The 27,164-nt window shown below is 43.4% G+C and overlaps 1 protein-coding gene across 2 annotated transcripts in view; it reads left to right on the forward strand.

Moving 5' to 3' along the window:
- Window positions 1–27,164, forward strand: part of TEAD1 (TEA domain transcription factor 1) — a gene marked incomplete at both ends in the record, with an annotated part of 100,193 nt that overhangs the window by 68,563 nt on the left and 4,466 nt on the right. The window contains 6 exons of one of the 2 annotated variants that reach the window (XM_080346180.1): window positions 2,379–2,390; window positions 3,587–3,721; window positions 3,915–3,961; window positions 4,355–4,416; window positions 6,386–6,510; window positions 17,523–17,696. In XM_080346180.1, the coding sequence (XP_080202306.1) occupies window positions 2,379–2,390; window positions 3,587–3,721; window positions 3,915–3,961; window positions 4,355–4,416; window positions 6,386–6,510; window positions 17,523–17,696 (555 nt within the window). The remainder of the gene's footprint in view (window positions 1–2,378; window positions 2,391–3,586; window positions 3,722–3,914; window positions 3,962–4,354; window positions 4,417–6,385; window positions 6,511–17,522; window positions 17,697–27,164) is intronic. The other variant, XM_080346181.1, reaches the window with a different exon arrangement.

Consider the following 27,164-nt stretch of genomic DNA (forward strand, 5'->3'; position numbering starts at 1 on the left):
TACAAGCATAGGCCACCACCTTGCAGCTCTCCAAAATGTTCCTGGAGTGGAAGGTGCTTTTTTGCCAACAGAAGTCGGGACCCCCTATATATTTTTATTTGATTTTGAATACAATTTCTTTCACGTTTGAATGTGTAGTTACAATTACTTGGAGAAAAACTGATCTTCCAACTATGCAGAGGTTCCTAAGCCTACAAAAGGTGAAATTTCCTGTTGAAGTGTGTTGCTCTGAGTCTGTTGATATCCAGTGGCAATGGCAGATTTGTCACCGTTGGACAACTTTGTAGGAGTCATTGAAACTCCTCAAGACTAGCCCTGTTGCAAGGGCTGTGTTTCTGAGCTGTCATCCTATACATATTTTTGGTCTCTCTCCATCCTTCTGTAAATGTAATTGGTCAGAGGATGAGATGAATGGCCAGCACAAAATGCAGAACGTTCTAGGGCGAAAAGCTGCCATTGGCAAGAAAGGAGGCACATTGCTTCTCATGTAATGAAACAAAACATGTTTTCTCCCTCCAAAAATCCCTGTAGTTGTTCCTAACGTTCAGGATCATCAGACTGACTTCTGATAGTGGCTAAGAGCTCTAAAGGACAGACCAAGTGTCTCTCCTTCTGTGAACAGAGCATCTTGAAGGAAATGTAAATATTTGAGAATTTTTCTTTAGTTCATCTGTTATAGCGGGATTTACTTGCTGTAACTCTTACCATGTAGAAGTTGGGTGTCCAAGCTCCTATTTTAGTCCTTGGACAACGGTTACATGACAGAAAGTAATGCTCTTGAGTTGGTTTCAATGCCTGATAAGGAAGAAAGGCATTGTCTCCTGTAGGTGCTTATGCAGGAACAATAGCAGGGGTTAGCCAGCTCCTCAGACTGGAGACCTGAGGTGGCTAAAGCCAGGCAAGATATGAACTGTTTCACAGATACATAATTTACCCCGGGCTCATGCAACTCCCAGGACTTTCCTATCCCTAACAAAGCTTTTACTTTTAAATTCTCCTTTAGTTTAGATCCCCCTAATAGTAAGGCCATTATAGCAACAGAGCAATATGAGTTTGGGAACCTGGCAGGAGCACAGACACTGGCTGCACCTTCACATGGTGACACTGGTGAGACTGGTTGCAGCCCCGAGGCAGAGCAGGAGAGGAGGCTGTAATGCCCCAGCAGTTCTGGAGAACAACAAGGCAGTCACAGAAGCAGCACCCTCATAGTTTTGGAGGTTACTAGTACCTGGAGGCAGATGTCTCTTCAATCGTGTATTGCACACACAGGATATCAATCCACTGTATGTTAGTTTTTGTTATGATTCAGTAGATTGCAAGTGAGACTTGCACAGTCTGGCATTTCCAAGCCAGCTCACCTAATAAAAAAAGGCGGGGAAAGGAACAGAAAAGTCTGGTGGAGCTAGCATCCCCTTGTTGCTTAAGGACATCTCTTCATTTTCATGCTTTCATGATGGAAGGTCCATCTTACTGTGCAGGAGGGTAGAGGGGCCGGCTTTCTGGGGAGCTGTGTGGTTCTCAAGATGATGCCACCTCTTAACACCCACCAAAACATTTTGTAGCCCCGTGGTCTGCAGACATCCCAAGGCAGGCAGTGAAACGCGCCGTGCACAAACCTCCTGCGGCAGGCAGAGGTGAGCACTGGCAGCCAGCACAGCCAGAGCTGATTGTGCTTATATGGGAAAGATACAAGTTGGAGAAACGACCAAGTTTTGTTCACACACTGATGTATACCGTGTCCTCCTGCCCCCCACACAGCAGCAGGACAGAAGCTGCTCTGTAGATGCTCTCTCACCTGCGGCGAGGTGGTCCTGACGCTTTGACAGGTCAGAAAGCAGCACCCAGTGTCACTGTGCGGGCAGCAGCGTGGGTGAGTCGCAGGTGTCAGTGCTGCTGCGGGCAGCACCACAGCGGCTGCGCTGCAGGCTCCATCCTGAGACGTGCAGAGCGGGGACGAGATGCAGAATGGGAACAAGGTTCAGAGCAGGGCTGAGGGGCAGAGCAGGCACACTGCTGGAGCAGCTACTCCCCTGCTCCACCTGCCGCTCTCCCGGGCTGCGTCCCACAGAGGCGCCTGCCAGGGCTCCTCACACAGCGCAGGGAAACAAGCCCAGCAACAACCCCCTTCATTCAGTATCTGCAGCTTTCACACAGGGAGCTGGGGGTTATTTCCCCGCCGATGTTTAGTTGTTAGGTTTTTATCTTTTTTTTCCTTTTAATGAATCAGTCCCCAGGTGAAAATAATGCATTTGTTGAAAGCTGATATTTAATGTTGAGCAAACTGCTCTTCCTTTGTCTTTTACGATTTTGTTCATATTTTGCTGAGAATCTGCTATTCTACACAAGCATTTTAATAAACTGTTTGTTGTTGTATCCAGGTAACAAGCATGGTAAGTATTTTAACTAAACCAAGTATTATGTACCTTAGCTGTGCTTGGCAGAATTTTTGGCTAGCTTTTCCTGTACTTTCAGCCTGTGCTGTTTCTAAAGGAGCTATTCAAAAGAAGAAATTGCTCACCTATAGTACTACTACATACAAGCTTTAGAGGGAGCATATGTGCAAAGTCATATATATATATGTATATATATAAGAGCATGCATGTCTTGCCAGCATGCTTGCTACTTTGCTTGTAAAATAAAACTAGAAAAAAAATATCCTTGCCTAATACTGCTTGTGTTCCTTTATTCTAAGTCATGTACCTAAGTATTAGCACTTATTAATACAGTACTTTTGGATGAAGAACTCCACTTTACCAGATAGTAACAGTCTGTTATTTACTTATTTTACCTGACCTGAGAAAACCACCTAGTTTTCTCTGTTGCTTTAAGAGGCTTTCCTTTTCTATTCTGTGGTCATATGTGATTGACAGTGACTAGGACTCAAAGTGCTGCTCTAATACAAGTAATCGATAACAACCCATCTTTTCCTAAACTTGTTCCTGTGTGCTTGAAAACAGCAGAGATTTTACATCTGATTGTTTTCTTCGGGAACACTGTAAATCAGTAAAATACCACAATTGGATGTTTAAAATGTTATTTACATTTTTGTGATCTAACTTCTAAAATAACTTGTAAAACAGAATCCAAAATGTTTCTAAACCTGTAAGCATGAAGAAAAATCTGTCACTGTTTGCAAGTCCGTTGCAGCTCTGTGTTCTCATTTTACAGTGTAATACAAAAGGCAAACTTCTCTTAGGTCTAAATGATAGAGCTCAAATCTCAGCGCTCCCTGTCCTGCAGGCAGAGCCGTAGCAGCAGACATGTTTAGTCCAGCCTGGTTTAAAATCAGCAGAATTTGGCCAGATAAACAAGTGGGCAGTAGTTTGCTCTCCCAGTGCTTCCTGCGTGTTGGCAGAGCAGACTGTGAGAATTCAGGTCTACCATGCATGTCTGAGAGGAGGTTTTGCCTGGGGGTAGATTGAGTGTGTTAGCCTCCGTGCTGTATTTTGTTTTCCTGCATGGTTTGCTATTTTTGCATTTTCTGTGTGGCTTTTAAAGTTTATAGTTATGTGCTTGTAGCTGCAGTTATTTGACATCATCTGTTGTGCCAAATGTTTTAAGACTTCGTGTAATTGTCATATTAAAGGATCAGACAGCAAAGGACAAAGCACTCCAGCACATGGCAGCAATGTCATCAGCTCAGATAGTCTCAGCTACTGCTATTCACAACAAGCTGGGCCTGCCAGGAATTCCCCGTCCTACATTTCCTGGGGCACCTGGGGTAAGTTGTTAGCCGAGTCCCAAAAAAAATCCCTGTATTCTCTAACAATATTCAGTAGCAAACTAAGGTTGTATGAATGGATTAATGCTTTCACTTGTGTTTGCAAAAGGAATCATGCCTGTTCAAAAATAGCTCAAATCTTTCAACAAAGAAAACAATTGTGTGTTTGTTTGTGTGTTTTTTTCTCTTTCAGTTTTGGCCGGGCATGATTCAAACGGGGCAGCCTGGATCTTCACAAGAGTAAGTCTGAAAATTAAAATACGCTTCTATGTGCTGTGTGGGGCTGGCTTGTGCACTTTGCTGCCAGAGGATATCAGTGAGGCAAGAACTTGCTAAAAAAGGAGGAAAATATAGTTGTAGGAAAAGGAAAAGCCTTTACAGTGATGCCTTTACAGTCCTGCGGTGTGGCTGAGCGCGGATGAGCTCCTCGCTTTAAGATGCTGGCTGTAATTCTCATCCCCCCCCCCCCCTCTGTTACCTCTTTGCAGTCTGTCTGTTAAATATGCTATGCAAGGAAGAGATTTATTTATGGGTAAAGGTCATAAACCATGTTATTTTCTTATACTATATGACTCTAATGGAATTTACTGTGGATGGCATAGTGTGTGATTTTTGTGTAACTCTTTATTCCAGCGTAAAGCCATTCGTTCAGCAGGCCTATCCTATACAGCCATCAGTCACAGCTCCCATTTCAGGTAATTCTTCTGTCTATACTTTCCTTTAAAAAGACTTGAATTGTGTACTGAATGTGATGTATTAATTCCTGAGGTGGACGGAGCAACTACTCCATATCTAACGTTCCCAGCAGCCAAGCAAAACACTCGTCCTGATGTCCTACTCTCTGATTATATATGAGGGAAAATCATTGGGTTTGGGGCCGTTAGTTTTTGGGTTTGTTAGTGTTTACAGTTTAGGTAGGAAGCACTAATACATATGCAAGGAGTTGTGACGCATGATTTCCTGTCAGCATTCCATATTGTAGGAAAATGCTTTTGTAAAAAATTAGTAATAGGTTGCCTAGCGAAATCTCGTTTCCATTTGTAAGTACAATAAGCCTTAATTTATTTTAAACCAAGGCTATGAACTCTTCCAAAATAATATACGTTTAGACTTAGGTATAAAACATCTCTGTGTATCTGGTTGTTAAGTGCTCCCCTCCTGAAGGCCCTGCTGTGCCTGGTACCGCGTTGATAAGTACCTAATGTTTATTCTGACTTCCATTGCTCAGCTTGATCCAGCCCTTCCCATGGCTCCTTCCCTGCTCCTTTTCCCAAGCTGGTTTCATGGCTAATTTCAGGAAATATTATTATTTCTTTGCAGATGATAACTGATTTTACATGTCCCTTGCCTAATGACACCATGCTTCTGACTGTTTGAACTGCAGTTTGCTGACTCTTAACCAGATTTTTATGATTTTCTAACTTGCTGCTATCTAATGCTTAAAACTAGGGCTATCTTTCAACATCCCTGATTATCTCCTTTTCCTTGATATTCCTGATTTATAACATTGTTTTCTAATGCAGACATTCTTTTATTCTTCCATGTTTTCTTTCAGAATAGGATAGTTAGCATTTCTAAATCAGTTAAAACTCATGAGTTTTTGCTTCATTAGAACTTCTGTTTGTATCTAACCAGTCATGTTTGTGATTCCATATTTCGTACAAGCCTCACACCTTCATTGCCGAAATTTGAGGGCTGGCATCAGGTACCATACTGCCATTCTGGGATGTGGACACTCATTCCCTCTGACTTTTCCCCCGGTTCTCAACCTTCCTCAGGATTATCTTTGTTTTCTAACCTTTGGTGCCTCTCCTTTGTCTTCCTCGTACCTGTGTCTCTCCCAAGATCAGTTTTGCCTTCAAGCTGCTGCTTTTCCCTTCTTCCTTTACTGTTTCGTTTCCTTCTCATCTAATTTTCCACCATGAGGAGCAAGAGATAGCATTTATGCTTTCTCTTGAGGTGAATTAGAGATGGTGGTTAACATCCCTTCTCACTCTAGATCATGTCATTCCTTCTTTATTATCAATTTAAGACCTTCTTTTTCTTCTTAGGGTATGATTCAGCTCTCTACAGTAATTATTTATTATTATCTGTAATATAATGCTGCCTAAAAGCTCCAAAAGGAGTTAAAGACCCAATGTGCAAATACAGAGTAAAAGACAGTCCCTGCCTTGGAAACCGTATACTCTAAAGAGGAGAGTGGCAGAAGAAATAGGCAAAAAGAGAGGTGATTTACTTGTAACATGTGGCACATTAGGAACCAGAAATGGAGGCCAGTTCTCTTGACTCCCAAAGCAGTAATATCTCCTGTGAGTCTTGCTGCCAGTTTCCAAGGAAGGGTCAGCTGCAAGTCTGCGTGAAGTCTCTATAAATCTCTGTAATCTAGTATATAATTCAAACAAAAATTCTACAGTGAGTTACAGCCCCTAGGAAACAAAGAAGTAGATCTTTTATTTGCACCATTATTAGCTTGCTGGGTTGGAACCTTTTTTTTCTACATATTGTTCTGTGTTTTTCCAATTTTAACTCATTCTGAATTCATTATTTCCTAAAATTAATATAAACATCCAAGGGCTACATGCATAATTCCCAATTATATTTAATTCAGAAAATATAAACTGACGAATTGTCAACTTATTCATGAAAACGGTTCCTTTATCTTAGGATTCGAGCCTACGTCAGCTCCAGCTCCCTCAGTCCCTGCGTGGCAGGGCCGATCAATTGGTACGACCAAGCTCAGGCTGGTGGAGTTTTCGGCTTTCCTTGAACAGCAGAGAGATCCTGAATCAGTAAGTGTTGCCCTCATGTCCACTGATCTTCAGCTTTTCTCCTTTGCTTCCTACCCTCTGCGGATGCTTTCCAGGGTTAGGGATCGAAATGTGCAAACATTCATTCCTTGATCTTTGTGTCTTATGGTCAAATCCAGCATTTTAATTTTTTTTAAATTTATTTTTTCTAGGAAGTTTTTGGGTTTGTTTTGATTTTTTATCTGCATACTATACCTGCTGGGTAGATTATGAAGTTGGCTATAATGTTTCATTTACTCCAGTAAGCCTTGAGCCTTTATATTAATCTTCATATATTTACCAAGAACATTTGTTAGTAGTCTAGCACTATTTCTAGTGCATTGCAAATAAATCAAAAGCTTGAACCTGAGAATTTTTACTGAGATAATTTCTGAAATGGAAACACTGTAATGAATGGGTTATATGGATGGGCCATTCTTGTTCAGATTCCTGGTAAAATACAGTAGCTTGGAGCAGAGAGAAGCTATCACTTGCTCTTTATAATTCAGCACTGGAAACCATAGCATTTATGGGCTCTGGCCAGGGGTGTTATCCAGAGAGTGTTTACCCTGTGTAATGGAGATTGGAGATATAGCCCAGAAACCTTACAACAGAGGAATGTTCCTGACAGAGAAACATCCCACTGAAAACAGACCATATCTCAGCTATTCATATACTAAATATGCGGGAGTTTTTTGGTTTGCTGTAAATGTCACATTTTGCCAGGTTGAATAAACTTTGAGGGAGGGGATGTTTGGCAGCAGGTAGGGTCCCCTCAGCACTTTACCTGTTAGATGCTGCTTGGTTTCCCTGGGATCCCCCTGCCTTCCCATGGCCCTCATTCCCATGTTCTGGCAATCCTGGCTCTGGTGGCCTAAAGCCTCATCTGAGTGTCCTCTGCACTAATCTGCAGCTGGAACATCTTCTCCATCCCCAGGCCCGAGCACATCTGGATGGTGATTTTATTTCCCATGCAGAAACACAACATCCAGGCAGCCTTATCGGTGTGCAGCTTTTGGCATCCTTGCCTCGCTGACCCCATGTAGTGTGTCCTACTGATTTATGGGCTCTGCCGTATCCAGGTTGCCACACACCAGGACGTTCTGTGCTGTATATGAATGAAATGGCATTTCAGTTTATTTTGATTTACTGTTTTGCCAGTATACCACCTAATAATCCTTTTTCCGTAGTTTTTTATAACACAAAACTATTTGCAAAACCCATGGGTTTATATGGTGTAGAGCCTCCATGTATCTGCGTGGCTGTATGTAAAAGGGAGTGAACAAGAGTTCAGCAGCTAAGCAACTTTATATCTTTCCCTGTAAGAAAAATCTCCCTCCAAGTAAGTATGCTGTTAGCAGATAACAAATGGTTGCCCATCACACCGCTGGTGTCCGTGACATGAAGCCAGCTGAGTGACGTGAATATATTTGCAACATGACTGACAGACTGAAAATGAGGAGAAGATGCTGTTTTGGCACTGGAAGGAGTCGCAGGTCCTGCCCGCCGTGGCAGTGGGTGCTGCTCAGAGCCGGCTGTGGTCACACATGGTGTGGGGACTGATCCTTGAGGACATGTTGGGGCTCTCGTTTTTTGGGCAGGTGCAGGCTCTGGGGAATGCAATTCTCTGCTTCCACCGGAGAGAAAGAGCGGAGGTCTGAATAGAAACGCAGTTACCCAGGATGGCCCTGTAAATACTGTAAAACCTTTTTTGAAGTAAACTAATATTATTTGGAATTCCTGCAGGTGCAGTGAGGCCCACTGGAGCTTGTCCTAGCTTGCAAGGATACAGCTAAGAAACCCACCATTCAAATGCAGAGCACCAGACTACCCAGACTTGTTTTTAAAAAAACAGTTACTCACGTGGTGTAACATTGCAAAAATGAGACACAAAGAAAAGTCAGTTCCCAGTCACGCATTAGTCCCAATTTAGATCATTCTTCACACCCACGCTGCAAGCGCCATGGGGCAGCGTTGCACAGGGACACCCTGGGCTGGCCGGTGCCACGGGGAGCTGCCTGAGAAAGGGGACTCAGGAGGAGGGGAAGCATTGGTTAGATCCAATTAAATAAATTTGATTATTTGGGTCTTAAACAAGGGCATTAAAAAATCTGCATGGCAGTGTGAGCTGCTCCCGGGGCAAATGCAGAAGGGCATTTGCTGGAGAGGTGCTGGCAGAGGTGCTGGGCAGAGGTGCTGTCTGCAGGGACAGCGCTGAGGGACCCTGTCCCCAGCCAGCCTTCCCTGTCCCCAGAACACAGACTTTTCCAGCAAGAACCCAAAGTCCTTCTTGGAGATGAGAGCCAAGCCCCAGCCTGATTCAGTGCTGGTGAAGAAAATATGAATTCTGCCTGCGGTTTTGTACATCTTTGTGCCGGTGTGACATTTTATTGCAGATACGGTTTGCACATCATAGAAAGGATGGGGGTTTATTGGTTTTTAAATAACAAAATCAGCAAGACGGGCAAGATGTGTGATGTGCATATGAAGTCGTATAGGCAGGTGCTGTGGTTGCAGCATCTCCTGTATGTGCCTTTGCTGACCTCTGGAACAAATATATGTATACATGTGAGAGCCATGTAAAAGCTCTCGTGTATGTTCTGAAAAAATATAGTTATATGTTCATTACGCTTCTGACTTTTAACAGAAAATGGCATAAAGTATTATTTTGTTCAAATATGTTTCCAACATTTAAAAAAAAGATGACCCTTCCTCCCTCTTTCCCCTAAACCAAAACCAGACCAGAAAGCCTCATCGTAGTGGGGGCAAATAAATCAATTCCACTTTATAATGCAAACTGGAAGTTTATTGAAAAAGGCGTATTTGACATGGCACCTGGAGTCAGGACTTGACGATCCCAGGAGACCTCTTGCATTCTATATTCCTGTACAGCAACTAGAAATTTAGGTCTGTCTGCCCGTGGTGACTCCAAGTGACTTCAGTGGGGCTGTGCATGGGCACAAAGGTCCATCTGCAGGGAATTCATTGTAGGAGTGGAGCCTTAAACATCTCTGGGGTTCTTCCAACAGCAACTGGTGTTTAAAAGTACAAAAACCCCTCAATGTCAGGCAGTTATGTTAATTTAGAGTGCACATTCTGGTGGGTTGGAAATGTGCTCTGTAGAGTCCTGTCACTAGTGGAGAGCTGCTGACTTTTTTCCCTTGCCTAGCCACAAAATTGTTTAATTTACAAAAGAAAAACTTACAGAAAGGAAACAATAAGCAACCCTCACTGTAAGTCTGGATGGCAGAAGATAGTCGGGGAGACAGAAGATGGCACAGTTGCCAAATTTTGGAATAGTGACTCTGCTAGTTAAGGATGGGTAAAATTAGTTCTCCTTTTACATGAAAATCAATCCAGTTTACAGATGTCAGGCTGTATTTTGTGGCATTTTGTGCTCAAGTACAATTCCTAAATGGTACATAGGAGCTGCCCTTCATAGGTCCAAGCATCAGTGTTTTAGTTACCTTTAATTATTGCCTACCATATATAACTATATTCTCAGCAGATTAACAACTTTATGTACCCATCTGTTGTTTTGAGAACAGGTTTTCCTTAATGGGGGCTTTCCATTTTTACTGTGGCGGTTCTGTGAAAGTTCAGGACAAATGCTTCAGTCAAGTAATTCCATGTTTCCTAACAAATACAAACTGAGCATGCAAGCAGATTAGAAGCAATTGATTGTTACACAAGTAGCTATAAAATTCAAAGACTATAACACCGAAATGATAATGATTCCAATTATTTTATCTATATATATTTTTTTCAAGCTTGCTTTCCAATCAGGAAAACATTCTGCCACTACCCAAGGAAAAAGTGCTTTCTTCTCTTCCCCTTCAAGGTTTCTCATGCTTGCTGCCGCATTCATTTTGTCTGCAAGCACTTTAGGCGGCTTTACATCTAAAATATCTATATAGGGCTATATAGAACGTGGCTGATGGGCTTTTTCAGTATTAATCCACCTATCCAAACTGCTGGATTGTGTTAGGTCAAAATTTCAAAATATATTTTAAAAAGTGGTGAAGAAATAAAATATTCTTTATGTTTTAATTCAGATTTTATTGTTGTTGTAAAAAGGGCTTTGTGAGTCCAGAGAGAATTGTGCCTGAGAACCAGAAAGTGAAAGCAATTGCTCAAGGGCCATAAACCCAGCCTGCCATCATTAGCCAAGTGCAGTAAAATTCACCAAAGTTAATCAAGCCACCTAAGTGATGAAAAATAAATGAGGTCTTTTCAAAAGAAGCCCTCCATCTTTGAACAATATCCATTGTTACAAGCATTGTTTATCTTTTCCGTACTCCCTGTAAGCAGTATAAAAGGCAGTTCAGCATTTCAATCATAAGGAAGTCCTTGGTTTGTCATCTTTGTGATGTGAAAGGACCAGGAAGCAAACCCATATTTGGATGAATGACTTGGCATGGCAGAGTCAGGATTTGAGGTCTTTTTAATCTAAAATCAGACAAAGTTTAAGTGAATGCAAGGGTCATTTATATTGCAGAGCAGGAGAGCAACATGCTGGCCATGGGAAGCAAATGTCATACTCTGTAAAATGTTCATATTCAGCTGTCTGTAGATAGAAGTGCCAAGAAACCACTTTAAGGGGGCTCAGTATTGACAACAAGCTCCAATCATAGAATCATAGAATGGTTTGGGTTGGAAGGACCTTCAAAGGTCAGCTAGTCCAACCCCCTTGCAGTGAGCAGGGACGTCTTCAACCAGATCAGGTTGCTCAGAGCCTCGTCCAGCCTGGCCTGGGATGTGTCCAGGGATGAGGCATCGACCACCTCTCTGGGCAACCTGAGCCAGCATTGCAGCAGAGCTCCGGGCTGGTGATGTTCCCAAGGGACCTCACAGACATGTGGCAGGAGGCCTGGGCCAGCTCCCCAGCCCCGTTGAAGGGTCAGGACATGGGCTCTTCCTTGGGTGAAAATGTGGTGGAGTGGGTAGAGAGACCGAGCATGATTTGTTCCTCAAAGTTGGCCCACGTTGAGCACTGAGGTTGGGTGGAAAGCCTGCTGGGGCCTGACTGTGCGCTCGCTCCCTTTTCTCAGAATCCCACTGCTGCTGGTAATTTCACAGCAAAATTAAAAGTGCTGCTTTTCCATAACTGTAGAGGCTCACCAGCACCAGCAGCCACGGCAGCTCCCTGCAGCAGCCCTTGTGCCCCAGCCCGTGCTCACACAAAGCCTGAGCGCTGAAAATAGCCGGGGTAGGGGTAGCACCAGGGCTGACAGAGAGAGGAATGTGGAACTGGGGAGGAGGGAAGGAGCGAGTGCGTGAGGTTGTGGGGCAGCTGTAGCAGAGCCCGGGCATACAGCTGCTGTGACAAGCCCAGGGGAGCTGTAAAATCGGGGGTTCATCACAGTGGGGGGCCCTCAGCCTCCCACAGCCTTGCACAGCATGGGGAAGAGGAGCAGGGGACACATGGGGTGGGCTGGAATCGGCAGGACGCTGGGCTCTGCATCCCCCCGCACTGCCTCCCTGCTGACCCACCCAAGAGGCTTTGTGCCCGGCTCTGCCTCTGCCCTGCGCTTTCCCATCGTGTTCCACTGCAGCTTCCCTCACCCCTCCGCTCACCCCAAAACTGCTTAGCTGAGCTGCAAAACCAAGCTCTCAGAAGTTGGGAAATGTCCTCCTGCGCCTGCTGTACAGTGCAGCAGTTAATTACATGCTCACATGTTTATTTGTTCCTGCTTCATTCAGTGTGGATGGCCCTTCTTTGATAAGCAACTATTCAGTAGTTTGTTTTCTTCTGTTGTTGAAATGCGTGGCCCCGTGCCCTGCTTGCTGTGCGCTGTCTAACCTCTCCTCCAAATGGAATTAATAACTCCCCCCATTTGCATTTCACAGATGTATTAGTGCAGTCATTTTTTAGATGAAGGGGCATTATTACTCACATTTGACAAACCAAGAAGTTCAGGTGCAAAAGAATGAATGGGCCACTGATTTTGAGGGTCCACTCTGATTTGTCATGAGCCTGATTTTGCAGAATACTTAGCATTATTGAGAGCTTCCTATATTCAGGCATAATTTTCCCATCTGAGAGCACTTCTGGAATTGGGACCACGGTATCTCAAATCAGCCAGGCCAGAACCAAAGGAGGAGTCATCTTCAGTGTTGCAGGAAAGCTGATGAAAATGTTATGTGACCACCTTGCTCAACTAGCAAGTCCCAGTTTCACACTGGGGCTCCTGTGGCAGTATCTGAGAAGTGCTGGGCAACATTAATGTGTAAGGGCTCATCACCTGCCTCCCCGTTTCTGTAACCATAAAGGAGCTAAAGATCTCCTTTTACTTCACGTTGCTGATTCAATCCCTGAGCAGATCCAGGCAGGAGTCTGGATGGGTGGAGGTCCTTGAAAGACTGGAGAAACCAGGCAGTTGTATGATAGCATACCAGCACAGAGAGGCTGGTTAACATTTCACATGGAAGTGTGAAAACCTTAATAAAAGGAGTTGGTACAGACTCCAGTTGTAGCATAAAAATGTTATCTTTATAACTCCCAGTCTGCTTCAGTGGAGGATAACAGCAACAAGAATTAAATATTCGGTTACTAGTGTTTTGGTAGATATAAGAAAAATTGTTGGCAGACCAAGTGATTTCCTTCCATCAGCAGGAAATTAAAGAGCGTCAGATTTACAAGATACAGCGAGACAGCAGAGCTGAGGCTGGGTAGGGTACAGCTCAGAGCCACACGCAGACTGCTGATGTACAACTGATGGGTTTTTAATCAGTCCACCTACCTGGCTCCTTTTTCCCTCAAAAGTGCAGTTGCTGCACCAGCAGTGATATATGTTTAAAAGATGTTGGATGGTGGAGGTGTAGAGGGAATCACTGCCCAGGGCCAGGCACGTAAGCAGTGCTGTTTGCTCTCATTTCAGCCAAAGCTCAGGCTGTCCCACCTCCCTTCCGCTCACCTGTCCCTCTGAGCTGTGGCTGTAGTCCTTGTGACCTCCTCGGTCCCCAAAGAGCCGAGAGGCTAGCCCTCTGTGTCAGGAACAGAGAAGACCTGCAGCTGAGCCTTTTCAATGCACTTCGCCTTTGAGCAGTGGAGTTTCTTTGGGCACACAAGCCTATGATCCTTCATGTTACCAGCCTCTCCCCATGGTGTTTTCTCATAGGGATTTGTCACTGCAAGTCATGATATAGAGCACTTGAAATTTGCAGGAACCTACAGACCTCGTGCAGCAGCCTAGTGAGAGAGAGCTGTGGTGATTTGAAAACCTGCGTTTCATGGATCAGAAAACCTGTTGCTTTAGAATATAAGCGCACAGTTGGTGAGGAGCTGATGCAAATATATATGCTGGCTGATAGGACAAATGTAGGTGATTTGTCTTTGTTCTGCACCAGCTTAAATACTTGCATCCCCTGCCATTGGCAATTTGTCTTGGTTCTTTTAAATTCCTAAGTGGATTATGATTTTTCTCGTGGTATTATTTGACAACAGTCATATTTCATGGCTTTAGTGCATTCTTTGGATAGTTAGAATTTTTTTAAGGAAGGAGCTCAGTAAGAGGCAGCCATCTCCAGGGCATATTGTGTAATGCAGACACTGAAGACATAGCTGAAAACGTTCTTGGTGTTTTTATGTAGTTTTTGTCCTCAGAAAATACAGGATTTGACCTATGATGGTTTACAGCATCTAAAGCACGTTGTTACCCCAATGCTGGATGCAAGGCCTTTAAATGATCTAGTATGAGTAAATTCCTCAGCACCTAATGTACTTTAATGACTCTGGAATACTCAGTCTAAAATAACAGTGAATTCTCAGTATAATGAGGATGGTTTTAAGCTTTTCAGACACTAATGGGCTCAAAAATATAGGCATAAAACTTAGCTTCTTTGCTTTTATCTATGCATAAATTCCTGTCATGGAGTGTGTTTATATAAAAAAGAGATCATTTCAGAATCCATTTACCCAGCTCCTAATATTGCATCATTAGTTCATAGAAATATGCCATATCTAATTAGGTTAGTAATGATTGTACTTAGCATAGGAATTGCAGCAACATAAGGAGAAAATAATCACATGCTGCAATATGAAAATAAACATTTCTGTCCTAAGAATGTTGTCAGGTGATGTCATACCATCTGTCCTACTGTACCCTCTCAGAAATTTCGCTGCAGCAGCATCTGGTACTTTGGCGAGCTCTGCAGACAACTGTGGTCGCTTTACAGCTGCCTTTAACTTTGCTTTTACATTTGAACAGTATTAAGACTTCATGCTCCATATTCGGATACTGAGCAATTTGTATGTTTTCCTGGTTTGCAGAATAAGGTGCAGTGTGTGAATTGTTTGGGGAATTTGCAGTTGCCAGACTATAAAATACAGCCCATCTCCACAGCTACCTTTGGGCCGGGGAGAGAGACACCCTTTGGGGAGGACACTTTCCCAGGCACAGGAGCACCTGAGCCCTCTGTTCTGTTCCTATAAAAATGTGGTTATTTGTACAACCTGGAACGACTCCAGCAGAAAAGGCTAAGAGGAAACAATCTGAAAATAAATAATAACCCTGTCGCTAACGGCAGGGATGGTTTTTCAAGCCCTTACTCTGAAGTGGGGAGCAGAGGGATGTGTTGGGACATCTCATGTCCCCAGGGAGAGCACAGCTGCTGGGCACTCCTAGGTAGGCTATGAGGGTACTGGGGGAAGGGGAATGTTTTGGTTTAATTTTTCAGAGGAGGCTGAAGTGCTTCTACTGAGGAATTCTTATCATTCTTCTTGAAAAATTGAGATGTTTGCATGATTGCAGATAGGCTTCCATTGACAACTCATACCCCGTCCTCCTGCACTTCACCCCCGATGGCTTAGGAAGGCGACAGGAGCAGGTTTCTGCACTCTCTGTGTTCCTGGCAGTTCCCAGGTATATGGAGCACTGATACATTTTACTGAAATTGAAGTTTTTCAGTAGAAAACCAGATACATAAGAAATGTTCAGCATGACTTTTAGTTGTTTATCACACTCCTGCAAGCTTAAATTTGTGACAACAGTGTCAAAAACCCCAAAGCAGGGGCCGTGGTTCTTTCTCATAATACTTTGCATTTTTGAATTTTGTTTGTTTTGTCGTGTTAAAATGTCTCCTTAGTCCTCTTTTACCACTGCTGGATAAAGTAACGCGCTACATCTGACCGCAGGCACTCATGGTTGCCAACCAGCACAATGATTTTCTGTGTCATGGCTAAATGATCGGCGTGTGAGCTAAACCAGTGTGGGTGAGGGCTTCATGGGCACACTCAACCCTGCACACATGCATTCAGCTCCCCACAACCCATTTATTTCTCTGCCGTGCCTATTCTCCTCTTCAAGGTAGAAACAGCTTCCTTGGATCAGCTCTGCCCCTTTTGGGCTCCACATGTGCCAGCTAAAGGCTGGGCAAGTTTTCCACTTTTACACAGAAAGTGCTGGGATAGCATTATTTTGGAAGAGGGCTGCAAGGAAAATCCATGGAACTGGTGCTCTCAGACTTGGGCTTGTTTGTGCAAACACCTTAATAAAGTGTTACCCTTTCCTTTTTCCTTCCACAGAATTAAAAAAAAGAGATACAGCGCTGTAAAAAGCATGGACCATACCTCATTTTTGGCCCCATATCCAGATGAGTGTTCTCTGATTCTAAATTCAGATTTCACTGTGCTACATGATTTTTAAAGAGATTTCAGTGTGATTTCCTAAGTGCAGAAATCTAGCCAGTCCATTTCCTTTTCCCCAGAGTTTTGGACATCTGCTAGGGAAGACTCTGCCTACACCGAAGGAAGGCTCTGAGTGCATGTCCAATTAATTTAGATTTGTCATTTCAATTTGTTCAGTCAGCAGGTATATTGTAAACAAAATAGCTTAAATGAGGTCTGCTTTGGGGTTTTAAATATTTTATTTGTGCTTAGCTTTTGGGAATTGCCCCTTATCTACAGCATCTGTTCAATATGACAGAGTTTTCTAGTGTTCATTGACTGCACATCAGCTTTCCTTAATTGAGTTAGCAAAATGTTTTGTGATGTGCATGTTTAAAAACCCCAATCTTTAATCCTGCCGCTCTCGAGCTCCTTCAGTCTGCTGGCGTGACACTGTGAGCTGCTGGCTGACTGGTGGAGCCTCTTTGGGGTTCGTCCTTCTGTTTCACTCCAGGTGCTGGAAGGTGTTCTTGTCTTGGAGAAATGACAGCCCCTACAAGACCATATTGGACCCAGCAGGGGCTGCTGGAGACGTTACCGGCCCTGGGATTTCCCCCAGGCAGGAAAAGGGGTTGCTGGGGTGTTTCTCTTGATTAAAATGAGGTGTGATGGGATGAAGTTAAGAAATAGGAAATTGAAGTTGAATGTGTTTTGGCAGAGATGGTCACCTCTAGGGTTAGTTCCTGAGGGAAGTGGTTAAAGTTTGGCTTTTTAATATTCGGTGGGTCAAAATACTGGGGGGCATACAATGAGGCCCACTCCTATAGTAACAGCAGCACAGAGTAACTGGCCTTCTTGTTATTGTCATTCTAGAGTTGAAAGAAAATCCCTTCTATCTCTTTACTTAAGTGGCATTATCATATGCTATGGATAGAGGTTTGGGGTTTTTAATAGACAAGAAGGAGGTGTGTATGTGTAGGCTCTGTGGCACTAGCAGAAATTCAGGCTCTGAGGACATGGGACATTAAAAGGCATGGTTTAAAGTGGCAGAAATGGGTTTTCCTTGTGAGCATATTCATCTTATTATGCTCTGCGAAGGGCTCTTTATCACCATGCTGCCGCTGGGTCTTTCACTGTAAATTACTCCCTTGAAGATGACCGTGTTTTGTGGTTTGCAGTAGGAGCACAGATTTTTTTGATGTTGACCCTTGTTCACAAGGGGCTACAGCACAATCACTGAAGTTATTCATGGAAATCATACTGCAGAAAATCACAGTCCCAGGAGTAATGTGTGAGTCATTTAATCCATCAAAGCGTGCTACCCTCCGCAGGAACACACACAGACCCGTGCCTTAATAAACTTCTGTTCTTTTTGTACAGCACTGATTTTCCTGTTTCTTTCTTGCAGTACAATAAACACCTCTTCGTACACATTGGACACGCTAACCATTCTTACAGTGACCCGTTGCTTGAATCGGTGGACATTCGTCAGATTTATGACAAATTTCCTGAAAAGAAGGGCGGTCTAAAGGAACTGTTTGGGAAAGGGCCCCAAAACGCTTTCTTCCTCGTAAAATTCTGGGTGAGTAAGACTTGATGTGGAGAACCTCTCGTGTTGATAAGGCCTGTATTTAGAATTCCATACCCTTTAGGGTGCTTGTGGAAAGTTCTTCTGTTGTCATTTAGAAGTGCAAAGCCATACATGCTTCAGGTGGGATGCTGGCCCAGGGCCACTCCTTTTGACAGCTCACCAGAAGTCTGTGTTGCAGGCAATGTGCAAAGGCAGATGTGACTTGCAAAGGCAGATGTGTGCCCCAGATGTGCGTGACACAGTATCACAGTATGTTTGGGATTGGAAGGGACCTCAAAAGATCATCTAGTCCAATTCCCCTGCTGGAGCAGGAACGCCTAGGTGAGGTCGCACAGGAACATGTCCAGGCAGGTTTGAATGTCTCCAGAGAAGGAGACTCCACAACCCCCTGGGCAGCCTGTTCCAGTGTCTGTCACCCTCACTGAGAAGAAGTTTCTTCTCAAATTCAAGTGGAACCTCTTGTGTTCCAGCTTGATCCCATTACCCCTTGTCCTATCATTGTTTGCCACCAAGAAGAGCCTGGCTCCATCCTCGTGGCACTCACCCTTTATATATTTATAAACATTAATAAGGTCACCCCTCAGTCTCCTCCAAACTAAAGAGCCCCAGCTCCCTCAGCCTTTCCTCATAAGGGAGATGCTCCACTCCCTTAATCATCTTTGTTGCCCTGCGCTGGACTCTCTCCAGCAGTTCCCTGTCCTGGAACTCAGGGGCCCAGAACTGGACACAATATTCCAGGTGTGGTCTCACCAGGGCGGAGTAGACACCGCTGATGGGCAGGAGCATACAGGTAACAGAGCCCTTGGCTGGCAATGGGGAACTGCCATCTAGTGGTCCCAGAAAAAAGGGGGAAGCTGCAGAACTGGAGATTTGCTTTTCAGTGTTTCCAAGGCTGAACTCTTGCCAAATGCAAACAGTACGAGTATCAGTCCTGCAATCGGTCCACACTTATGCAGACAGGACCAAGTGGGATTTGAAATGAGTGTGCAGCAGAACAACTGTGAGCCTAGGAGCATTCCAGGGTTTTCCTTAAACTTTTTCTAGTTACTAGAGCACATCTGCTTTCCCCTTGCCTTTTTGTTAGTCAGCCATGAGACTCTGCTCTAAAAATTGTACCTGTTCATATCAGTTGTGAACAAGAGTGTAAAAATAATTTGAATGGAAGGTTGAGATATAGTATATTGATCTAGTTATGATAAATTTTATTGATACATCAGATTTGTCTTATTGCATTTATAAAATCTCATGTTAGTGATGCTAAAGGTTCATCCAAAAGGATCATCAAATCTCCAGGCTGAACTTTATGCTTACACTAAAGCTTTTTCTACTCATTAATTTGTTGGGCTATTTTTTGTAGTATACAGCTTTTCGTAGCAACAGTTGTGGTCTAAACATTTTAAATTTGTCTGTTAAAACCTCAGTAAAAGGGGCTTATTCAGAGTCTAGTTACAGGATGGACAGGTTGATGGTGAAACCAGAAAAGAGTGATCTGGTATCTCTGCTTATGACCAGATTTCCTACTATTTATTGCTTTCAGTTAAAGTTTATCCATGTGACCTGAAATATTCTCCCCCATGTGCATGCCCCAGACTTCATATCTTGTCAAAAATTTCTGTGACACCAGATTTGGAACTGGAAACTGGGAATGAGGAAGACTCTCTTTTCTTCAATCTGGGTGTAGAAGGGATAAACCACAGGGCATGGGAGCTGTAGACTGACCCTTTGAGGGCTGGCTGAGCAGAGAGCCAGGAACAGGAGGCAGCGGAGACCTGGGAGCTGACGCCCAGCAGGCACCAGGGGCCTGGAAAAGGCCGGTGAGAATGTAGGGTCAAAAAGAGGGAAGAGAGTGGGAAGAGAGAGCATTTGGGATAAGGAGATTAAGGGGAAACATAGGGATGAAGGCACACAACAGAGACAGGTATGTGAGGGGTGGGACCAGGACAAGTGTGCGAGCAGAAGAAATCTGGCTGCAGAGGAATAGAACTTACAGGTGAAGGGTCTGTGAGCTCTAAATACATTTCCTTGCAAAACTTGGGCTGGAACTGAGGACCATCACCTCACCAATCCACTTTGCATAATTAATACTTGCAAAACATGCTGGCAAAATGCATGTCACTTTGCTTGCCTGTTCTCAGTTCCCACAGAGAATGGCGAGTCTCAGACTTTACATTAGACATGGAAGCAGCAGAGGTTTGTGATACTGTCATCGATGTATTGTATATTCTGCTTTTTCTCGATGTGGAAACTGATTTTCAGGGGTGCTGAATGCTCAAAGATGTATCTAAAGCCAGTAAAGATCTTCTTTGGATCATTAAGGTCTGTGTTGTACTCACGACTTCGAAAATTTAAGTGCCAGCCTTCTCTGCTTGATCTTCTACAAGCAGTGCACACCTTTAACACTCTTGCCTCAGTTCCCCATCTGTAATACGGGGGTGATACTATCCCTTCACTTCAGGTGGTCACTGAGAAGTCAAACTCATGGCTCTTTGTACAGAATGAAGGTAATGCCATGGAAAAGCTTTTATAAAATTAATAATTCAGTGTTCAGCAGAGGTTTTGAGTAGTGTGCAGGAAGTAGGGACTGGGCCACACAGAATAATAAAGACAAAGAACTATTGTATAGATGCTCAGAGGGCGAGTGGGCAGTTGTGTAGCTCAGGACCATATCATGATGCAGTTCAGCAGCCAGGATGTGCAGGCAACTTCAATCCAACATTTCCTAACCTCCCTGTGCCTTCCAACATAATGGGCTTTTAATGTAATTTTGTCTTGTATTAACTTAGAGATTAAAAAAAACACACAGTGCTAACATCCTTCTGAGTTATACATTATGAATGTGGTGAGAATGCCTTCCTGAGCCATGACCTTAAAAAAGACCAGAGCATCTTCTCTTTGAGGCAGAGGGAAGGTGCCAGGGGCAGTGTTTGGGTGTAGCGAGAGGCACGATGAGTGCCCGTCTAGGAATAAACTTCACACCAGTGCCCCTCATCTAGAAATACATATAGGAAAATCAGAAGATGGCTGTGTAATTAGTACTGAGAATTGGATTCTAAACTGTCAGATCGCTGTCCTTAATTTCTTTCACCCCAATAGGACATTTCTTCAGAAAAAAAGGACGCTGTTGCTATTTTTATGGGGATTGTTGAGAAACTGATCTAAACAGTCATATATTGCCAGTGTAAAGCTGGCAAAGGTTGCTGACAAATATTTCTGACCATATTACTAGCTTCAAGTTTATTAATATTAAAATAGATTAATTTTTGTATTCTTGTCCTTTTCTTTTAAATTCAGTATACGCTTCTGAGTCAGTAACCACTCTACTTGTCATCCGCTACCTCCTCCTACTCTGAAGGTTCAGCTTCTCCCAGGTCCTGTTCATGTTGTGTAGTTACTTACTCACAATACTCATCCTTTATTTAACCATTTCCCACTTCTCATCCTTTCTGTTGTCTTCTCCCTTTGTTATCAATTAACTATTGATACTTTGCTGAGCACTGTCAGCTCATGCATCTTAGCATCAGTGTCCCATGACAGTCCACATTTTGGTGGAATTTGGTTGTAACATGAGTAATAAAGGAACATGAATTTGTGTTGGGCAAATAAGTTCAGGTGAGAAAGCACTGCAAGGAGAATCAATGAAAGAAAACCAGGGACTGAGTGAAAGAAGTCGAGGGAAACCAGAAAAGGAAAGCGGGCAGATGTCATAACATGTGGACGTTTGAAAGCGAAGGTGAGGTTTTGATGCCAGAAGGGATGGTGAGCCTGTAAACAGATTTAAAGAGAAGTCAGAATGCCACTGGAGGCAGCACAAAGAGTATTTTATTGAGACATTAAATCTAGTGTGAAAAGGAGAAATGGGAAACAGGAAGACCAGAGACAAGCACTCGCGATGAGGATGGCGAAGGCAGAAAGTGACTTAGCTCTGGTAGCTGGAAAGAGTCTTCCTCTTGCTCTTTCCCATTTAGTTCTGCTTCAGGCTTCTCAGCAACATGGTTTGCCCTGTGATAAACGTAATAAGGTTTGGTTACAAAAAAAAGAGAGGGGAAAGGTCTGAGATCTTGCAAGATATTTGGCAACTGTGGAGTTGACTTTGCAAAGAATCACAGGTATGGAGTACAAAGCAAAGTGTTGCTTTGCTTCGCAAAGGTTTATTGGTTCATACAGATTGTATCTCCTGTGAAATACAACCTGATACTGGGAATGGATGAGCTGCTGGCCTCGGTCCTGGTGACACATCTGGATGTCACACTTTTGGGCCTCTTTCTACCTAACAGTGCAGGAGGTATAAAAGGAAGAGACCTCTCCTTTTACACCACCTCAACCACCCACCTTAGAGCCCCGCAAAGCAAATTCCTGGTCCTTGTCTTGCACCCTGAATGCAGTGGCTTTTCTTCTGCTTGTCCCGGGCAGTCACTGGGAACCAGAGAGTTAGGGAAGTGACCCCAGAGACTGGCTGTCACTGTAGCAGATAGAAAGAGCTTTACTTGGTATGTTGTGCACTCAGTACGATGAGTAAATAAGGAACGTGTTATGATATGGCATAGGAAATTTGTGTGACAGTGATATGAAGCCAGAGGTTACAGGGATATAAAATTCAGACAAGGCTGCAGAATATCTGCAGGTGAAACCTTTCCCTGGATTGCAGGGTGAGTGCACAATCCTGCTTCTGTTACCTTAGTCACTAGCAAAATCAGCCCAATCCATGTAAAATAACCAGGTATGATTCATGCCATCCAATCTTAATCTGAGTAAGGTCAACATACGTGTCAGTTAGTTTGTACTTCAACTGCTTCTGTGACTTGAGAAAAGCCTTGAAGTTTTCTGGTCTTTGAAGTTCTGATTAGCCTATCTAAAAGCTAAGTCAACACACGTTGCCTCTATTGGTTTCTTTTACTGGTTGAAGTTCTACTCATATTGATATCTACTATCCTCACTGATTACTCACTACTATTCTTAAATTAGCTAATAGTAAATAATATACTCAGACCGCCTGACAGGGTTCAAACTAAATGATAGATCGCACCTCCAGCTTTACCCCTAAATGCCTCTCTAAAACCTCATTGCTGGCCTTGCCTCCTTGGCCCGCAGTACTGCCCACCCAGGGCTCTGCCCCCTCTGCTCCTCCACTTTCTCTGGCAGGAGGCTGATCTACGTCTGTCCCTCTCACACCACCTCCCTTTTGAATCCCCTATCTCTCAGCCACATCTCCAAAAAATACCTTCATTTGACTCTGCTGTTATGACTACAGACGTCTCCACCCCCTCCAGCATGGGAGTTGCTCTGGGAAGGCACAATTCACCATCCCCCTTTATGCAGGGATTCTCTTTTTGCATGAATTTTCTGTATAACCTGCAGTATCGTGCAGAGGGTTCGTGCCTCTGTTGGGATCCTTAGTGCTGGTGTAATCTCACCTTGCAATAGTATGGCTGTGGATTTTGTTCTCTGACACTGCCAAACGCTCTGTGACAAGCCTGAACTCTGACTTCTGCAGTTACAGGAACAAATATGGGAAGCAAATATGTCTGAAAGGAGGAGGGATGTTTTCTAACTAGTGACACAGGAAAAAAACAGCCGATATAAATTAATATTGGGCTGTCGGGCTTTCTACTGATCTGATCCTCTGGCTTCATTTTACGTGTTTGCAGTAACTTGAGCTATTCTTCAAGCTGAGGAAAGCTTAGTCAGAGCTCAGTGCAACTCTGAACTAAAGACCCAAACTCATCTGAAGATGCATGGATGATATTAATTGATGTTTAAAATGAATGCCTCTATTTGCAGGAATCTGCAATGCAAACTAGGAGTTTTAGAAAGTAATGCATATTATAATTAGGGAAAGCTTTTAAAGATACTTTGAAGTCCTAAACATTTTTGAAATTCAAATGTGGGATGGAAATAAAGGAATCTACACAATAAAGGGGCACTAAATTATGTCCCCCAAAATTTCACTGTTTTATAGATGTAAATATATGCCATAATTAGTGGTAAGTAACATGAGGAGGATGGTTAAGTTTATTCCTATTCTTATTCAAAACAGCTGCGGCATGAAAAATAATGCTCCTTCTCTTTGTGATACACTGGAACAAACAATTTACCCATGTAATCAGTGTTCAGAAATGGCTTGCGCTTGTGGTCGCCTCCCACCCCCTCCTGAATTTATCCCCATGTGCCTTCAGCCGCCTTAAAAGGTGCAGAGATTCTTTGTGCCCTTCATTCACACACACACAATTGTGGCTACTGCCTTTTTTTTTTCTTTCTTTCTATTTTTACATGTAATTTCTGTCGCACAAGCTAGAATCTTGGATTTCCCTCCACACACGCATGCAGACTCGCCAGCTTTGACTGGCAAATGATCTGCAGCTCACAAATGGGATCCGTAATGTGAATGGGTCTCTGGCCGGCATGCAAATGTATGCAAAACAAATTAGATATGGAAGAAAGCAGACATCCATTTTCTTCTGCCCATCACAACCCTCTCAGCGCAGGGAGCTCACGTAGTGCTTGCGGAGGACCCCAAATTGATGCAAGGGCATTAGCGCTTGAGGCTGGATAATGAGCGGCCGAGGCCGAGCAGCTGGGAAGCCGGAGCAGCTCGGCCCGTCCGTCCCCATCCCAGCCATGTGGCAGAGCTGGGGACCTGGACGCGGTTCCCGAGCTGCCGCCCAACGCGCCACGAGACGTGCCAACCACCCAGATGCTCCCGCTGGAAAACATTGCTTCACAATTTGGAATCTCTGCTCTTTGATCGCTCTTTGGAGAGGAGGAGGGGAGGCACGATGCGGTCATACGAGTAACACACCTCCCTGCCTCAGCAGTTGTTAAAAGCTATATGTTGTTAATAAGTGACCTTAAGTGCTTAATGTTAACTACTGAACGCCAGGGTAAATTGCTCTGGCCCTCCCCAAATCCCACTGTTTCCAGTAGGTGCTGTTTTCCTTCTACTCAGCAGGAAGGATTTAGACTCTTCTCAGCAATTTTTGCTGGAGTTGCTTTTGTGTTAGCCAAAGCTGTTATAATTACACAGCGCTCTACCCTCTGCCCCCCACCTTTAACACAGAGCCTGAGAGCTCTTCTGAAATGAATGTGAAGAATATTTAGTTCTTTTAATTTTTACCCTTTATTTTAGTTGCAGCCAGCTCTGTTTTTTGGTGCTTGCTCCAACACACTGGCAGAGGCGGCTTCATGCGGCACGTCAAACACTTGGTGCTCTTAATATGTATTATTTTCAGTGCTACCCATTGACAAGCTGTGCTTTATTAATGAATTAATCATGCTTTTACACAACCACTGTAGACAGAGTGCCAGAAAGCTGAGTGCCTCTCCTGCCTCCAGATGCATTCAGCTAATATAAATCTCAGCTCTTAGAAATAAATCAGAGTTTTACTCTTAAAAGTAAAAAAAAAAAACCCAAACCATTTGTGGTTTTAAGTTGTTGGTGTTTTTTCTTAAATTGTATTGATCTTGTATTTTAAAATTCAGTGAGTAAATAGACTCCTGTTCATCACGCGAGAACACCATGGTATTTGAAGTGCCATAATATTTGAAATCGGGCCAATATATTTGAAATTACCAGTCAAAAGCTTATTTTTCTGTATATTCCACAACAGTGCTCACAACCATAATTGGTCAGAGCGTAGTTGCACAAGAAGCTGTACAGAAGGGAAAACTGGTTTACAGACCAGGAAGCCACAATCTGAGTCTGAAATGCAAGAGAACAGCGAGAGACAGAGCACCAAGGAAATAATGAGACAAAGCTGGTTGCAGCATGAGCTGCCGCAAGTACAGCGCTCCAGGAGCTTGACTGTTGTCATGATTCTCACAGGGATCTGCGATTCTGTGACCGCTGAAAAAGGAAATAATAAGGAGAGGGTTGATTGAGGTTAAGAGGATAGTTTCTTATATTTCAATTTTGCTATTATTATGTTTATCTAGTCTTGCCTCTTCCGCGATACAGGCAGTGAACCTCACTAAGTAACATCTGTCTCCGGACAATAAGCCAGCTTGAACTAGAGCATCCCTGGTAGCTTGGTTAAGAAAATCCTGCAGTAATGGTGATTCCACCACACCTGAAAATTATGCCAGCACTTCATTGCCATCAGGCTTACCAGCCTCTGCCTTGTTTCTCATTTAGCTTTTGCGCAGCTGTAGCTTTCTGTCTTTTAATGTCCTTTTCTGCAAGATTTAATCTATCAGAAGACTCTTCCCCATGTAGCAACTTGTAGGCTATGACAAAGTCGTGGAAAAACTTCCCTTGGAAAAAGTAAGTAGATGGAGTTTCGTTAGTCATTCACTACAAAGGATGTTTTCCAGACCTGAAATCATTCTTGTAATTCTTTTCTGAAACCTCTCCAATTTTCCAACATCCTCTCTAAAATGTGGACACAAAAGCTGGAATCAATATTGCAGTAAGGAGCCTGTTAAAACTGAACACTGGGGTAGCCCTTCGCCTTGCTGGGGTATGGATCACATTCCTGCTCAAAGCTACATCTACAAGTCCCATAGCCACAGCAGTGCCCATTTGCAGTGCCCATTTTTAGCACAGCCTTTTGCGTGGTTGGTTCACATAGTCTCATAACCTTTTGGGGTAAAAAAAGAATCCCCTTAATTTTAATTGTGACCTGCTTTCATCAGCTCTAGAAATACAATTTTGCTTTCAGTGGTATGTTTCGATGAACTCCTTACTATATAAGGTCTAACAATATAATTAAGTCCCTCATCATAATTTTTTAACCAAAGTTCTGTATTTTACCAGAAGTTATAGTCTTTCCTTCTTCTCTGAAGGCACTCAGCATGGGCCAAAGCTTTCAACACCTGACTCAGAATATCTCCTTGTAGTGTTCATGTACTCGGCTTCTACTGAAAAAATGGGAACCCAGACTGAGGGGCAAGATTTGGTTTAGCATGAGAGAACAAACAAAGTCCTTTCAGTGTTAAGAGAGGCTTTGGTGAAGCCTTCATTTAAGAGTATTTGCCATTGCCGAATCTTATTGTCTTTATGTTAGTGTTACACTTTTTGCAAGAGTCTTAAAGCGTCAGCCCTCAGCAGTTTGTAATTAGTTGAACATGAAAAAACTGTTGTTTAAAAAGAAAACTGTCTTTCCTTGAAAGCACCTTTTATTGTATGCTAGACTGAAAAAAAAAGGACAAAGATAATTGACATCTATATTATCATTTATGGGAGTTTTTCAACGAAGTCATGATCGCGTAAGAGTAAATCGTGACATTTTGAGTGATAATTTTAAGCATTCCTCATTCAAATATCAGGACGCCAGCCAGTATTTCTTGTGTACACAGGACTCCTGGTGATTGCAGCAAGAGCTGGAAGGGCTGTGGGAGTGATCAACAGGGTGCCAGATGGCCCCATGTGTTACTTCTCCAGGTTAACTGTCAGCATGGAAATACAACCATTAGTTTTAGGGTTTTTTTCAGTGGGCTTCAAAATCAGAAGGCAGCACATAAAAC

Source organism: Nesoenas mayeri (assembly GCF_963082525.1).
Source record: "Nesoenas mayeri genome assembly, chromosome: 5".
Taxonomy (NCBI): Eukaryota; Metazoa; Chordata; class Aves; order Columbiformes; family Columbidae; genus Nesoenas; species Nesoenas mayeri.